The 17285-nt window shown below is 37.3% G+C and overlaps 1 protein-coding gene across 8 annotated transcripts in view; it reads right to left on the reverse strand.

Moving 5' to 3' along the window:
- Positions 1-17285, reverse strand: part of LOC126184939 (serine/threonine-protein kinase MARK2-like) — a 297700-nt gene that overhangs the window by 49819 nt on the left and 230596 nt on the right. For 7 of the 8 annotated variants that reach the window (XM_049927665.1, XM_049927649.1, XM_049927638.1 and 4 more), the window contains 2 exons: positions 16349-16520; positions 4292-4426 (listed from right to left, as the gene is read on the reverse strand). In XM_049927665.1, the coding sequence (XP_049783622.1) occupies positions 4292-4426; positions 16349-16520 (307 nt within the window). The remainder of the gene's footprint in view (positions 1-4291; positions 4427-16348; positions 16521-17285) is intronic. The other variant, XM_049927659.1, reaches the window with a different exon arrangement.

A 17285-nucleotide genomic window follows, 5' to 3' on the forward strand; every position in this document is an offset into this window, starting at 1 on the left:
GGAGTTTCGTGAACCTGAATTGTATTAAGTAAATAATCAGCTACTTATTTCAACCATGATGGAGAATCATCATCTAGGATAGTCACTAAGCTACAAAATAAATCTCAGTGTTCATAAGTTGATCCCCCCCCCCCCCCCCCCCTCCCCATTATGTCGTTTCTCTAGTGTACTTGAGGAAGATGGCTAGTTGTGGTTCTAAGAGAACTGATAAATAAAAGAAGAAGAATCGAAACTATGAGTCTTTATAAGCTCTTCTTTTAAAATGTATCTGCAAATAATATAAACGTGGATAAATATATTTAAATTCCAAAAGTTGTAGGTGTTCTTTGTGTTTTAATGTGAAAAATTCTGGAACAATTGTTAAAGCAATACAGTGTGGTAGATTACGATGTGGGTATACCGATATTTTAGCTTCATGTTTCGGTACAATGAAACTAAATTACCTGCAATAAAATAAAACAGATATGTTGAAAACAGATTTTTCAAAAATTGTTGCACATTTTTTCTGAGATTGTTCTCAAAAGTTACATTATTTTTATGCCTGAGGTTTGTACCTATATATTGCAATTTATTATTACAATTAAACTACAGTGATGAGGCATCCATTATTACTGAAATCTACCACAGCAGAAGGATTTAAGAGATTCAGGAGAGTTCATTAACACTTTTTCATTTCAGCATTTTGTACTCAGTACAGCTGAAATAATTTTTAAGAGTTTTTATCTTTCCTCCCTCCACATGAGAGAGAGTGCTTAATAATTTTGATTTGGAGGTAGTACTGGTTTCCTCCTGATCAAATCTAAATAATTAAAAAACTCAAATTATTCTATTTTCTTAGTTTCTTCAATAATGTGAGATCAACTGTACCTCTGCAGAAAAGCCATCCCTTACGTTTCTATTATAGAGCAACAGACATACTTATAGAGTAACAGTCTACAACTGTCTTGTGATTTTATGACTAAATTCCTGGCTAGTATGACTGTCAACACTGCATTCTTCGCACGTGTGTGTGTGTGTGTGTGTGTGTGTGTGTGTGCGCGCGCGCCGGCACGCGCGCGCGTGTGCGGATGCACAAGTAGGAAACAATAACAGCAGAATGGAACTCACTGACTGAGTATTACTGGATGGCATCTGAGTAACGAGTCCATCATGGACATTTCAACCCTGCCGAGGTTGATTGCTGGTGATGTGATTGCGAAGTGAAAACACGAACAAATAACCATAAGTAAGCAAAGGCCATGCAGACCTCATGTACAGACAAATAGGGACTGGTCAGCATTGCAGCGGGTAGCTGTAAAAGACAGAATGAAATCAGTAGAAAGGATCACTCGTGAGCTCCAAAGTTCTTCCAGCAGTCTAGTTAGCACATTTTCCATGTTTAGGTAGTTTAAAAGAACAGAATATAATGGTTAAACAGCTCCTTATATGCCACACATTTCGGTAGCAAATGCTAAATGAGACTTGAGGTTGTGTAAAAAGCAACACCACTGGACAGTGGACGATTGAAAACTAGTAATTTGGAGTGGTGAATCGTTCTATATCCTGTGGCATCCACTGGAAGGGTTTGGCTTTGGTCATTGCATGGAGAACATTAACTGCTGCTATCAGTAAGGCCATCAGTGAAATGGTTAGGGTATGATGTCCCTATTTTGCTTAAGAAAACACTACATGCAGAAGGACATGAACAAATTTTACAGCACTGTGTACTGCATACAGCAGAGAAACAGTATGGAGATAACGCTTCATTGTGTCAACATGACAACGCACTTTGTCAAAAAGCAGTAGCTGCGAGGCAATATTTGTGGACAATAACATTCCTGCAATGGACTTGCCTGCCAGTGCTCCTGACCTAAATCCAATGGAACACCTCTGGGCTGTCGAACTCATTGCTGATCCCAGCATCCAACATTACTACCTTCTGTGGCTTTGACTCCTGTAAAAGAATGGGCTGCCATTCCTCCACAGATATTCAGACACCTCATTGAATGTGTCCCCAGCAGAGTTCATGGTGAAAGTTACACACACCTTCATTAATAGGTGTCCAGATAATTTTAGTCAGATAGTGCAGCATTTGCTGTTCCCCACAGACCCCCCCCCCCAAATGAAAATAAGTAGGCTACAATGAATTTCTTATGAAATAAATCTCACTAGAAAAAGTTATTGGACTGCTTCATAAAAACACCGTATTCTTTGATTAATGACCCGCAGTTAGTTGTATAACTAGAAACAACACTTTTGAAGCACACCATACTGTGCAATACACAATCTAACAGACTCAGAAACACTTAATATTAGAGTGAGTATGGAGTTTGAGGAAAACATCAAATCTTTCACATGTAGTGCATATGTTGAATATTTTGACAAAATACACACACATTTTCATAAATCAATGAACTGTGGTAGCTACAGGACTTAAGCCTTGACATTTATACATTTGGTAATGAAGAGCCTGCAGTATCAAGTACTGATAAAAAAGCATAACTACGTGACAGAATAATGTTGACAAAAAGTGAATAATGAGAAGCAATAGAATATTTTTTCTTAAAAAATCAGGTAATGATGAATTCTAAGTGTCCCACTTAACATTATATAGGACAGTGAGTTTCAGTAGTCAAACAAACACCATTGTGGTCTTATTTCATGCAATAATACAAACAAAAGTAAAATTTAGGGTGCTAAAGCACTCATTTAAGAAATTAAAATAAAAAACCAGCAACTGTGAGAAAGAATTAACAGCTCCTGACACTTCTGTGACAAATTTGAAGACTAATATTCTTTTGTATCTAGCAATTTAAAAATATTGGGTCTTAATAGTGTTTTCTCTGGCCACTAAGGGGCTAACAATATTTTTACAAACGTTAAAATTACATCTGAAGTGGAGTTTAACACCACAATTAATGGATTGGTGGAAATATTAATTCCATGTCCAATTAATGAGGGGGAAAAAAGAAGACAAAGGCTAACATGTAACACATTACGAAGAACTGTGCTAATAAATTTATTATTAGAACACAAAAGTATCCATTAGGTCTGCCTATTTTACTTGTTTGTATTTTTGAGTGATCAGTTTTGGTCTGGGAGGAATTATGACGTGTAACTGAGGAGTAACAGGTAAGCAAGTTTTCTGTTTATACAATATTACACTTTAAAAAATTAAGTTCTTGGTTTTGTTATGGAAGACAAAACTTTCCTTCTGCAAATATGTCAACAACTTGCCTTGTTTAGTAGGAGTCCACTATGGAAGTAATCAAAATATGGAAGGAAAATGATAACATTAACTTGCCTGCAAAAACTGAAATTTGGACATTAATTTTTTACTTAATGAAAGTAAGCAGGTCACACAAGATTTTTTATAGTAAACACAACTATTGATTAATATCGCATAACTGGACAAAACTCTTGAGAAAATTGTGAGCAAAAGAAACAAGCACACTAACTCTATGAAACACTGCTATAAGAGAACTACCTACAATTTTATATAAAACTCTGAAGTGTTGCATACTTCTCTCTCTACAACATGATAATTTTATATACTACAGTGTTGTACATAAAATTATCTTGAGTTATTACATATTGGTATTAGAGGGGAGAGAGGGAGGGGGGAGGGAGGGAGGGAGGGAGGGAGGGAGGGAGAAACCCTCCAGGCAGCTTGCCAATACAGAATGTATATTTAAAGAGCAATATTAATTAAATATTTGATCAAAATGTGAACTGTGGTTGTCACTCTCATTCTTTAAAGTGGCAAAATGTAAATTTTTTTATCATGAGTCTAATCGTCTCTGTGCCTAGCAAAAACATTGTTAAGTACATAGTCAAGTTCTCATGCAATGAAACAACATTTCAGCACATCAGTATCAATAAGTAAGAGTTAGTACCTACAACAAGTTTAATACGAACATGCAATGGTCAGCATATACAAATGTTAAAACTAAACAACACAAAGCAACATGGAAATTTCGCAATATATAGCAATAACAAGCATTCAGTAACAGGAAAAGCACTGCATGTATGAAAGAAAAGCAAGGGAAAAATTAATGCTAACTTAACAGGAAGTAGGATTGGGATGTATGCAAGCAACATTGTCAACTACTATCACCAGACTATTTTTGGAAACACCACAAAAAGTTTTAGGTAAGAAGGAAATAAGCTGCTCATCAACTGAAAGCAGAGATGGCATCAGCTACCTAAGTATCTGTAGTTTGGCTAAGTTTCTGAAACACTTTTTCTTTAAGCTTGCCTGGAAGGATAGTAACTATAGAAAGGAACTGGGACTGAGCAGACAGCATACTACCTTTGCCTGAGAGGATCTATAGGGGTTTCTAAGGTCGCATGTTCGGCCCTGCCAGATGTTGAGATGGACGCAGACTTGATATGGCCCTTAGCCGATCGAACAGCTACCGGCAAGCTGTCTCCTGCCCCCAACGTGCTGTACAACACAAATAACCACTGCACTATTCGCTTTTGTAGCAAATTACTGATTTAGCTGCACACGGCATGTCATGGTGTAGGACAGAAAGATAGGCGTGTGGTGCTTAAAAATGAGAATAAGCTAAAATTGCAAGACTTGCAGCCAAGCAAAGTAACACATTACAAATGCAGAATTAGTAAGAACAGAATGAATCATGTTTATAACATAAAAATTGAGGAAATAAAGAGTTTTCAATAAATTATTGCTTGCATACATGTCCATGTTTCTGTCCTTCATGGAAAATGAATTTATCTTTATGTGCTGTTTAGTAATTATTTAAATGAAATTTATTAGTAGAACATATGAGCAATCATTAGCTGTTAGATAAAAACAACAAGAATGAACTTAATTTTTAAAAAGCAAATTAGAAGTGAGTAAATAATTATATCAACAATGAAACATAGTTAGCAAAAGAAGAGTTGTGTGCTTCTGACAATGCTGTCATGAAGCAACAGGCCAATTTCAAATGAACTGCCACATTCAAACATAATGTGAAATAAACAAACAGTATAATCCTCATTTTCCACAAAATGTCTCTTCATAATTGTTCCACACCATATTATACTTTAGTATAACTGTAGTTCATTTACAACTCTAATAATGTCTCTCTCTCTCTCTCTCTCTCTCTCTCTCTCTCTCTCTCTCTCTCTCTCTCTCTCACACACACACACACACACACACACACACACACACACACACACACACACACACACACACTTGCTAGTACTTATTTGCCCAGTTCTATACTTATTTTACTTGTGCATTTGAACTCCCAAATTTTGATGCAATTTCTTAAATCTAACATGCTCAACCACAACACTGTGAACTGCAAGCTGTCTATAATTTGCACTAGCACAAGTCAGTATTTCTTTGACTTTCTGAGAACAGTATCAAAAAGTTCTTATACTGCCTAACTTAAGTGCTCCATATGAACTTTAGCATCATGGCCAATATAAAATGTTAACTATGATTACAATTAAACTTTCAAATGAAGCAATGGTCTCTAATCACATGATACACCAACCAGCTTGCTAATTGTTGCACCAAAATATATTTTTGTTTCCATGGCACTAAGGAAGTTTGCAGTTAAATGCAATTTTACTCAATCAACTGATACAATGGAGGAATTATTGTGATTATACATGAAACACATTTAATTACGATATGATGGTTATAATGTGTAAATGATGTTATGGAAGAAGGACAAACACAGTAGGAAAGCCACGGCAAATAAGACTTCACAAATGTGAAGTGCATCAAACACAGTATCTAAATGTCAATTATTTTACTCTTTAAAAGATATGACTATTGTCATTAAATGAAATATACTAAATGCAAAGAATCATTTTTTACAATACAAATTTGTGTGAAGGCCGCAGAAAAAGAATTGCAAATACTTTAGGAGTAAAGGAGACCACTCCCCAAAAAGCAGAAGTGTTGATTGACAGGTAAACACAAAAAATAAAGCTTTTTGGAGTAATCCTTCGAGTCAGATCTCACGCACACGCACAAACCGACCTATGCCCCTGCGTGGCACTGGCAGAACTAACGACGCAGGTGGGCAGGTTGGAATGGGGTTTGTGTCAGTTGGGGTGGGGTTTGTGTCAGTTGGGGTGGGGTTTGTGCTGGTTGGGGTGGGTAAAGGGGGACAGAGTCAGAAGGGTTGGCAGTGGATGACTAGTAGCTTGGAGTAAGGCAGAGGATTTGCCAGTTAGGAGTGAAGGCAGGAAGAGTTAGCAGATGCACAATGCAAAGCTGTTGGAGCCAGTGAAGAGCAGTGCATGCTGAAGGTGACATTGGGACACAAATTGGGAGGGGGTGACAAGACAGAGGAAGGGGAAACTCAGCCTGGGTTACCGACGATTGAGGCCAGGATGATTATCGGAGTGAAGGAGGCTTTGCAAGGGTAACTCCCATCTGAATAGTTCAGAGAAGCTGGACACGGAGGGCAGGACACAGACAACTCGAGTTGTGAAACAGCCAGTGAAACTGAGCATGTTATGCTTAGCTGCATGTTGTGGCACCAGGTGGCTAACTTGGTTCTAAGCAACAGTTTGGCAGCAGCCATTCGCTGTGGTGGACAGCTCGTTGGTACATACACTGAAAGAACTTTGGTTGTCTATCACCACACAGTGAAATGAGGGGAACCCTATCCGCGATGCTTCCCACCCTTCTAAAGTGGTGTGCCATCACTCACCCAACCTTCAAAACATTCTAGTCGACCCCTATGACACTCTCACTCCTAGCCCTTTGCCACAGGGATCATACCTCTGTGGAAACCACAGGTGCAACACCCAACCATCCACTGACCAAGCACTTCCTACTCCAGTCCTGTCACAGACTTATCTTACCCCATCAGTGGCACGGCCACCTGTGAAAGCAGCCATGTAATAAATCTCCAGCAAACACTGCAGAGCTTTTTGTCAGTATGACTATCAACCAGCTGTCCACGAGACAAACTGTTGCCATGAACAGTGTTGACTACCTGGTGGCACATCATGTAGCCAAGTGTAACATGCCCAATTTAAGTGGCTGATCCACAATCTGGGCATCTGGATCCTTCCCTTGACCACAAACTTCTCTAAACTACGCAGATGGTAGTCATCCTTGCAATAAATCCATCGCTATCATAACAAACCTGGCCTTAATTTCCTGTAGCCACTATCTCCATGCCTTCCACCCAACAGTTTCCCTTCCTCCGTTCTGTCACTCTCTCCCAATTCAAATCCCCATGTCAACACCAGTGTGCACTGCTCCACACTGGCTCTGACAACCTTGCGTCAGATGCCTAGCCTGTGCACCTGCCACCCCTCCCTCCCACATCCCAACAGCCCCCCCTCTCAAAACCTGTCCACCTGCCGAAATGGAGCAGTAGCACTGTTTGCCCTGCTGGCAGCATGTAGGGGCAGCGCGCACATGCGTGCACAGTTGCAGTTGTGAAATCTAGATCAAAAAAGTATTACTCTTAAAGTCAACAAGTTTTCTTTCTTTTTTGTGTGTGCCTGATGTTGTTTCTGCTTTTTGATGAGAGATCTCCTTTACTCCTAAAGTATTTACACTCTGCCAGAACAAAAGTAAACTGACTGGCAATGACAGTTTCCTGCCAGAATGTACTTCAGCACAAATTAAAAAAAGAAAAACAAATTATTTCAATAAATGGTGGGAAGAGTAGGTTCAACACTTAATGCAACACTTAATCCTTCTTGAAAGGGAATAATTTCATCCTTTAACGTTACTAGTGATTTTAAATACAAGTTGAATGCTTAGGCTGCCTCTGCAAAATAGTTTCATTTGTTCCCCCATAAACAAAGCAATCCATATGTTGCAGTAGTGAACCTTAACATTTGATATATTGCTACATTGCAAATACATAGGTAACTTGTAAGGAGTTTTTTCTATCTCTGATGGTTTAATGTATCAATAGTGTACTCCTTACTTACAGTGGGCTTGTGGAACTCTCTAAGCTGAGCACGCCTTTTTTTGTGGAGGGAATGCTGCCTTGCTGTACAATGGTAACAATGCCCCAAAATGGCAATGGTCACATACAATCCCTGTGTGGGCTCACAGAGTTGTTGGGCTTCAGCATGGAGCAGTCACATTATGGACAAATAGTATGAAGAATTTGCTAGAAAGTGTAATTAAGATTTAAAAGTGTTAATCAGTTATTTCCTGGAAGCGCGTGTGGAATTAGTTATAAGATTTATGGCTGAATCTGCATTGTGTGTGTGTCTTTGAATCAGTAATTTTCATGGAGGAACATACTGACAACAGAACATAAAATGAAAAGGCTTCTGTGATCAGCTAATGTTAACTGACGTGGAAGTGCGACGTAACTATGGTTACTTCAGTAAGGAAGTGAAGAGACCTAACAGCTGACAAGACTTTATGAGTCAGACATTGTTAGATTAGTGTTTTACATGCTGAAGGGACAATAAAATAAATTAATTTGTCTTGTACTTTAATTATTTCAAAGTGACATTTTCCATTTTTCAATTGCACAACTTTAATATTTGGAAAATATGAGAATTATGTGTTTTAAATAGGCACGCAGTCAGATTTAATTTGTGACAAAGCATATTCTCTAAGCAAAGCTCCCATACTCGAGGCAGGTAGTTCCACAGCCACAATAATTAATCTAAAAAGTAAACTGAGAAGAGAAGACATTCAGAATTTTAAAAATTTGAGTATGATACAGACGTCAAGTTGATGAAATTGATGCTACATAATTTCTGAAGGAGCATGAAATGCCTCAGTCAGAAAGATCAACAAGGAAATACTGATTGTTTCTAAAGTCCTATTACACACCCAAAGGTCTTTGAGTGCCATGTTTAACTGTAGCTCCTAGTTTTATTGTTATGAGGGATCCACCACAACCGCAAATTCCACTGAACTGTGTATCTGCTGCATCAGAGCAGTGAGTACGGGTAAGTGTATTGTCACTGAATCCCTTCAACATGCACATTGTACTCTAGAGTTTTTGTACACACACAGGTATCTCTTGTGTAAACATTGCATTTCATATGACTCCAGAGGAAGTAAGTAGGTTCAGCCAAATCAGATAAACATGCAGATCACACAATTGAATCCTTGTCAGAAATCAACCTTGGGCTGAACCATCCAGATCACAGAAAAAAAGTAGCAAAATGAGATGGTTGCTATCACAGAAGAACCATAGGTTTGCTTAATGTTCAATGGCATATTTCTTAAGAACTCCACAGTCATACAAACAGTGTTTTTTCTAAAAGTCGACAAATGTTCAGTTGTTCAAAATTTGGATTTTTGTAGTTACAAATCAAGCTTATTGCCATGCATATCCTGCTGAAATGGTTTTGTAAAAATTTGATATTTGCAATGTCAGCAAACACAAACTGTGCTTTGCTTCTGAGAGACCTGATGAGAGAACAACAATGTAGGATGTCACTGTCAATTGTATAGCAAGAGAGGTTTCGGGAGGGAGTGGGTGGGGGATTTTTGGCAAGCACTTGCCATCAGAACCAACAACAGAAATAAATGAGTAGTTTACACAACAACATGATTGCTCAGTTTGAGCCCGCTTTGTCAGGGAGAAGGGCCACCACATGGACAGATGGAGGGGTGGGGGGTGGGAGGGGAGGGGGGGGGGGACAGAAAGGAAGAATACTGTTTTGATGAGGTCCAGCATAAGAAAAACAACTGGTCAGACAGGGATGTCCACAGACAGACTCTCAAAGGGAACACGGTCTAGAGAAAAAGGATCAATTAATAACAAACTACATGTTGCACAACTTAGTTCAAAAAGATCTTTGCAATAATGAGGAAGAAAACCCAAATGTGGTTTATGACTGTTTTGATAAACAACAGAATCAGCCAATAACCAAAGCTTTTCATAGATGAAGTATTCTATTCAAGACAGGTTTGGCTATACAATTTGTGCATTATGATTCATTCTTGAACACAGAGAAAAGGATTGCTTTCTATATTTAGCTTGAAACGGAAGGTCCTAAAGGATGCTACCAAGCAACCTCTATTGGATTTTCTCACAGATCTTGAGGTTTCCCAGTCAGAAAATGGTAGAAATAAAACTCATTTATTTTTGGGCTCCTGTACCAAGTCAAAATAATACTGTAATTAAGAGTATACTAATAGCCTTCATGGAATAAAGCAGAAAACTGACTGACTGACTGACTGGTGAAAGGAAGACGTTCTTTAAATGACTGAATACTATATAGTGCTGGAACAATGTGGCATGGTTGAGATACTAAATAAAGATTATGAAGTCAAATCCATTGCACTAGAACCCTACGATCTAAGATTCTTTCAAAATAACTGCTCACCAATCAGAAGGTATTGTTCTCATAACAGACACTTATAATGTATGGAAGACGTGCAGAAGTATGGAAATCCAGGAAGTGAGTAAAGCAACCACCTTGGAAAAGAATGTGGTCAACAAGGAAAAGAAAAAGTATGTCTTAAATCTTATGAGGCATTTTACATACCTGAAGGAGCAGAAATGTTTTATAAGGAAACTGTTGAAAATGATCAAAGATTTCCACTTTAGTATTGCTGTAGGCAGTATTTTGTGTTGTATTTCAACAGCATTTGTACTTCTGCTTATCAAACTTTTATGGAAAATATGATACTTAAGTGTTATGTTATAGTACTTTATTATATTTCTATATTTTATACAACATAATTGGGTTTTAACTTTTCCTTGGGATTATGATAACGTACACACAAAATCCACTTCCTAGTATTTGTGACCAATAATACAGTTTCATTTACAGTATACTAACCCACTGAACAGTGTTGTGTTCTATCTAAGATTAAATTGGTAGCTGTGCTGAGAAAGCTTTTGATATCGATTAAGGTTATCTGATTTTAATCGAAGTAGCTACTCCCATCAGTCACTGCTCATAGCTATTCCATTTGTGTTGTTAGCTGTTTGTTTTAAGTAAAAGCATATTGTTTTTCTGTCACAGTTTTACGATGGAGAATAGTATGAGCAGCAACAACAAGGCTCCTTCAAAGACAGAAGTAAAAAAATCTCAAAAAAATTGAGACTTATCAAAGAACACACATTGCACTTGCACGGAATTTAAATATACCATGTCCAAACTAAATACCATCATGGAACACAACACTCAATTTTGAAAAATGCAGATATTGGTAAAGAGAGAGAGGGGGAGAGAGAGAGAGAGAGAGAGAGAGAGAGAGAGAGAGAGAGAGAGAGAGAGGCCAGTTGCTCAAAACGTGCGGAGCTGGAAGAAATTATGAAGAACTGGTTTCCGGCAGCATATGCATCCAATATCCCAGTGGGAAAAAAAAGTGCTGAAGGTGGCTAACATATTCTGAATTGAGGATTTCTCTGCAATTAACATGTGGATCGGCAACTTTAAGAAGCACTAGAAATTGGTCTACAAAGCTATATACGGGGAAGAAAATAAACTGAATATAAAAACTGTCAGTGACACTGATATGTTAACAGAGCTTACACAACACTATGAACCAAAGGACATCTTCATCTTCAAACATCAATGAAAGATGTCTCTTCTTCCATGTTCTTTCAAGTAAAACAGTTGCCTTCAAAGGTGAAATTGCTGTGGAGGGAAATATCGTTAAGTTTGCCTTACAGTAATTTTAGGCATCTGTGCTGATGGTTTTGAAAAGTTGAAACACTTTGTGACTGGCACAGTTGTAGCCCTCTGATTTGGCCATTATCCTTACTTTTAAAATACACAGTAGAAAATCTGTTGTGCAGATGATGTTAACTCTGTATTCATGAAATTGGAAATCATCCAGAAAAAGTTCATCATCAGAAGTTAAAACAGATAAGGATTCTGGTTTTTATGGTGAAAAGTAGGTTTTTCAGTAAATAAAAAAATAAAATAAAAGAATGCTACAAAAGTGCCCTTATGCCAAATCTACATAAGATTGATGGTTTCCGACTAAACGACACAACAATTAATAAGCAGCTCACAGATGTCTTATGAACTATGAGCTTAAAAGGTTATTTTCCACCATTTTCATTTTCAGAAGTCCTTTGAAAAGTATGGAAGAAGAGTTTCACTGTAGCTTACTATGTACATTTATAATCAAATTTTCAATATGAATGTACAGTAAAAGTCTATTGAATGGCATTATTTCTTTATTATTGTTGTATATACAAGCAATGACCTGTGGTAATAGACTATGCAGCATAGCCCTGCATTCACAGGCAGACACCAGTCCCAGACAAACTATACACTCCTTTTCAGCTGAGTACAAATCAACTTAGGAAGAGAGAGAGAGAGTGTGTGTGTGTGTGTGTGTGTGTGTGTGTGTGTGTGTGTTGCTAGGTAATGATTACGCAATTGTTCAGATATGTCTGATTTCACTCAGAGTTACATATTTGATAGTATAAAAACTTTTATATACATTTCTTAGTATGCACCTGAAAAACCAACACAAAATATCTTCTGATATCTTTCTGCTTCACTTCCCTGTGTCACAGTTAAAAGTGCATATGACATCTGAAAGAAGCAGACTATCTGAGAAGGTTATTAATGGATCTGCATGCAGTAACTATGGAATAAATGTTTTTCCAACATCTTTACATGTATTCTGAACATTCTTGTTATTTTCTCCCACACGCTGCTACAGCTCATAAGTCAAGTCATTCATCATACAAAAATTTTGTTCTCCGACTCATGAATTGAGCGAGAATTTATTTCAAATGGAGAGTGAAAACTTAACATGCCATTACCAAAACCACTGACATCTTCACAAAATGAAGATATATCTAAACAGAATCTATGAACCATTGCATGCAACGAGACATTCCAAAAAATTCCTGTTTTAGCAGATGCCAAAAGAATGCACAACACATGAGTATGCTGTTATAATGCAAAATGTTAGTAAATAATAAGGGTACAAGAAAAAACTGTCTTAAGCAGCTACACACACACAACACACATACACACACATAAAGAGAGAAAAAAAGAAATGACCTATATACAAGTAGCTAAATATTTCTCCATGCTACCTTTACAATAGATTTTTCTTTTCTTTTTTTAAAAAAATCGTCTCATTCAGCTACTGAGTGACAACCACTTAATATTCACCATAAATGACTCTGAAAATAGGTCTACTACCACAACACGAAAAAACAAGATTACTTGTATTACTACATTACTATTTGTCTCGGCATTTAGTGTGAACCCTTTTTCGACCTCGAACTCTGTCCTTATGCTATGAAAATTTTTTCAAAATCAAACAATTCAGTGGCTTCTAATCCATCAAAAAAGGACTGTGTACAAGGCTTTTCAAGAAAGAAACAAGACTTAATGGTGCAAATTTGTGTATTTGGTCAATATGTTCTATGAATGGCAGTTACCTTCAAAATAGGAGCCCTTTGAGTCTACACACATCTGTATTTTATGCTGCAGAAAATACTGCAACCAGCTAAAAGTTTTTTAGAAATGATTTTATTGTACTGTTACTAGTTTTGGGCCTGATCCCATTGTGAGACAGTAGCACTGACTTCTTGTCAAGTTTTACGTTAGTGTGCTACAATATAAAAAAGTTGTAGTGATTACACACTCTACAAATGGTTTTACATTTGTGTCCTAAAGCATTTTGTACACTATATATAGTTACAAAAACTTTGTTATATTTTAGGACACAAATGTAAAACTTGTCAAGAAATCAATACTATTATCTGCCAATGGGCTCAATCCCAAAACCAGAAACTTGTGGCTAGTTGGAGTATTTCCTACAGTCTAATTTTGCTGCTACAGACCTGCTCTTTGAATTCCATGTTGAGGTGGCTTTTGTTATGATGGTACTGCTCGTCAAATGCTGGTGCCTGTGCTGAGAGATGGCGTTCCAGCTGATACGAAATACTTATCATCTGATTTTTCAACAACTATTAGCACATCTTACAGTATTTGCTTCAGAGAAAGAGTGAATTTCTTTTCATTATATGCCACAGTTCCTGCCCTGCACTCAAATTAAGTAAAACATTCCACAAAATTTTAAAGATTTTGTACAGATAAAAACGCCTTGCGTAACCTTAGTGTATTACTGATTTTAGCTTCTTTACAATGAATGAAATGTAGGTAAGATATCTAAATTTCATTTAAAAGTGAGTAAGGAAGATTACCTCATTTCATTATCGAGTTATTGGGTTTTATATCAGAAGAACAGTCGCACACGATGAGCCCATTAACGTTGTCCTTGTGCATAGTGAATCACGTGGTCATAAAAGCCGTCAAATGATTCAAGATATCGAAATGCACCCGATGGCACATAGTGAGGCACATATGTTGTACGATAAATACTCTAAATTTTTTTATTCACCATGATACGGAAGTAATTCATCCGCAGTAGTGACAGGTTGGCGGCTCAGGATGCATTCTTATGTCCACAGCACTGTAGGAAAATCCAAGCAGCGTGTGTACACACGTCCACAACACCTGAGAAACAGCGTAGGGAGACGTATAATACATGCCCACAACAGCAAAAAGGTTAACCATTATGGATAAAATATCATCTGTTCTGTTCCTTCCACAACTGAAAATATTTCTGTCTGTCTTTTTCATAAAACTAAGCAGGAATTCTGCTATTCTGCCTTCTGGGAAAAGTGCAAGAACACATACGCAGCCAACTCAACTCACTCTCATGCACTGTTTACAGTTTACCAGTTTTGATGAGACCAGTCTCAGTATAAGGACATAGTTCATGATTGGGAAAAAAGTTACGGTATAACCCCACTTTTACCTTCCCGGAATTAACGTTTTCCTGCCATTTACAACATTTTTTATTGGTCCCGTCAAATTTCCTATGCCCACAACGTTAATCTGCACCTGATTTTGCATCAACATATTTATAATTTTCTTGCAATTTACGCATGACGAAAAAATGCATGTGGAGAAAATATGATGATGGCATGATGTTGGCCGTCCAGTAGTGTTTACAAATATTAAATGGTTAAGTTTCTTGACACCAGGGCACTCAACTCAGTGAATTTGAACTGGTAAACGAGTAAAAGTTGTAACAATTCATGCCATATCTCCTGCCGCTGCCAAGCTCTAATTGCGTGGTGGCTGATGGGAGTAACTAGGTTCGTTCAAATGAAAATATTGTGATCAATCAGAACCATTTCCAAACTGACTCTACTGTGCAAATGCAGTTTCGTGGTGGTTGTTATCATTGTGACACCTTTGTTGAGCCATATTTAGCGCGTTTCGGTGTATGGCCACATGGAGCACTAGATGACACAGTCACTCACTTTGCATTGCTCAAATGTTTTTAGTGTGACACAGTCACTCACTTTGCATTGCTGAAATGTTTTTAGTGTAAACACAGTGCCGGTTACGTATTGTATTCATGCTGAGCAAAACATGTTTCGAGAATTTATTCTTGTTGTCGAGTTCAGTATTTACGTACGTATTTTTTGTGATGTTACACAAACAAACAATGTGAGTGATAGTTTGCTGTGTGTCTGGCTTTATACATAACTGATGAGGCACAGTACACGATAACCTCAAAAAGATGACTACAGTGCAAGAAACGCAGAACAACACATATTCAAACCCCACACAAAATACATATTTGCACTTGAGAATGAGAAAAAAATTCTCGAAACGCGTCATGCTAAGCATGAAAAAATATGTAAATAGCACAGTAGGTGGTGGTTGTTGGGATGTTTAAGGGGGACTAAACAGCGAAGGTCATCAGTCCCCAATAGCACAGTATTTCATTATTTAAATGATGAATGACAGCTGCAGGCTTTTAAAAACATCGATTTTAACATGAAATTGTGTCTAACGTTTGTACCACCCAGACATTTACCCGTTCCAGTTACATCAGCGATTTTTATTAGATAATAAATCTTCACCAGATAGTAAAAAAGTCTCTGACAAGTCTTTTGATGCCTGTTATGTACATATATCATATATAAAGTGGAAGGGGGTATCCTATACGTAACTTTTACAGCTTAAAATGTTATTTCTCACATTTTACATTTTCCCGCAGTTTACACCATTTTTTTGAAATCCCTTGAAAAGTGTAAAAGTGGGGTTTCGCTGTATGTAGTACACCAAGACAAACAGTTTCTTAGTAATGTGAGCAGTCTCATTCTCTTGTGTCAAGGTAGTATGGTTAACTGATGTTGCTTTATGGAGAATACCTTCAAACGGTTATCAGAACTTGTCAAAGGGGTGAGAAATAAAAACTAAAAAGACAATGATAAAAAGTAATTTTCAATTTAAGAAATTATTTAAGGCAGCTATTTGGAAGCTAATTGCACAATATTTATGAAAACAACAAAATTTATGCTAAGAGAACTTTTAACGCATGGAAATTAAAACTTATTACATGTTTGAACACTGTGTTGTCAGTATCAATCAATGGTAGTCATACCTGGGACTCTCAATGGTAGCATTTGTCTTTTCATTGGAAGCAGCCTTTGCTTCATAACTTAACGTTGTTCTCCGGCCCACAGAACCACCAGGAGTAAGCGCACGATTACCAGACATAGTATTAGATTTTGTGACACTTCGAGGTTTCCCTGGGCTTGCTCCACTTGTTGCACCTAGAACACAAATTCAGGTTGTTACACAAAAGCATACTGTCAACTGTTTACTAATTTCAGAAATAAATAATTTAAATAAAGTATTTGACATGGAGTTGAGACAATTTTCCACTAACTGCATCACTAGTCATCAGAAAATGAGAATCTTTTGACTGTTTAACCATGTTCAGTTATGATCGTATAGGTGAAAGGTAATAAGAGACGCTTTATGCAGACAGAAGGAATAAGTATTACCAATGTGTAAGCACTCAGTCAGTAATAGTGGTGCACTAGTATCAATCTGAAAATGTTGATTGTTGAATTAATTTAGTCACCTCAACATATAAAAATTGTGGTCAAATGCTACGTATAAAATAACTTGAATATTCTCAAGATCATTGTTGGCAATGATGTTGGTCAGTAATCCTTTAATAGTTCGGTGTGGGAATTTGTACTATTCTGAATCACTGTAGATTTTCAGAAACAATAAGGGAGGAAATACAAGGTGTGTTCCCGAAGTGACTAATCTTTTGAAAGAATTCACCAATCACTACAGTCAGTGTCCTGTTTGCCCTGGGAGCTTCTAGTGGAATGTTTGACAGGCAGTTACTGTTTACTTCTTTCCAATATAATCATCTGTTGTCAAGCTGTGGCCACTGAAGACAGCACATACACTGTGTTTGTCACTTTAAAGACAAATTGTAGAAAAAAAATCTGTTTGGATATATGCGCACATGTAAGGTTCCTGCAAACAAGGAAATAAGCATACAATAGTGTTAAATTGGT

Source organism: Schistocerca cancellata, chromosome 1 (assembly GCF_023864275.1).
Source record: "Schistocerca cancellata isolate TAMUIC-IGC-003103 chromosome 1, iqSchCanc2.1, whole genome shotgun sequence".
NCBI lineage: Eukaryota > Metazoa > Arthropoda > Insecta > Orthoptera > Acrididae > Schistocerca > Schistocerca cancellata.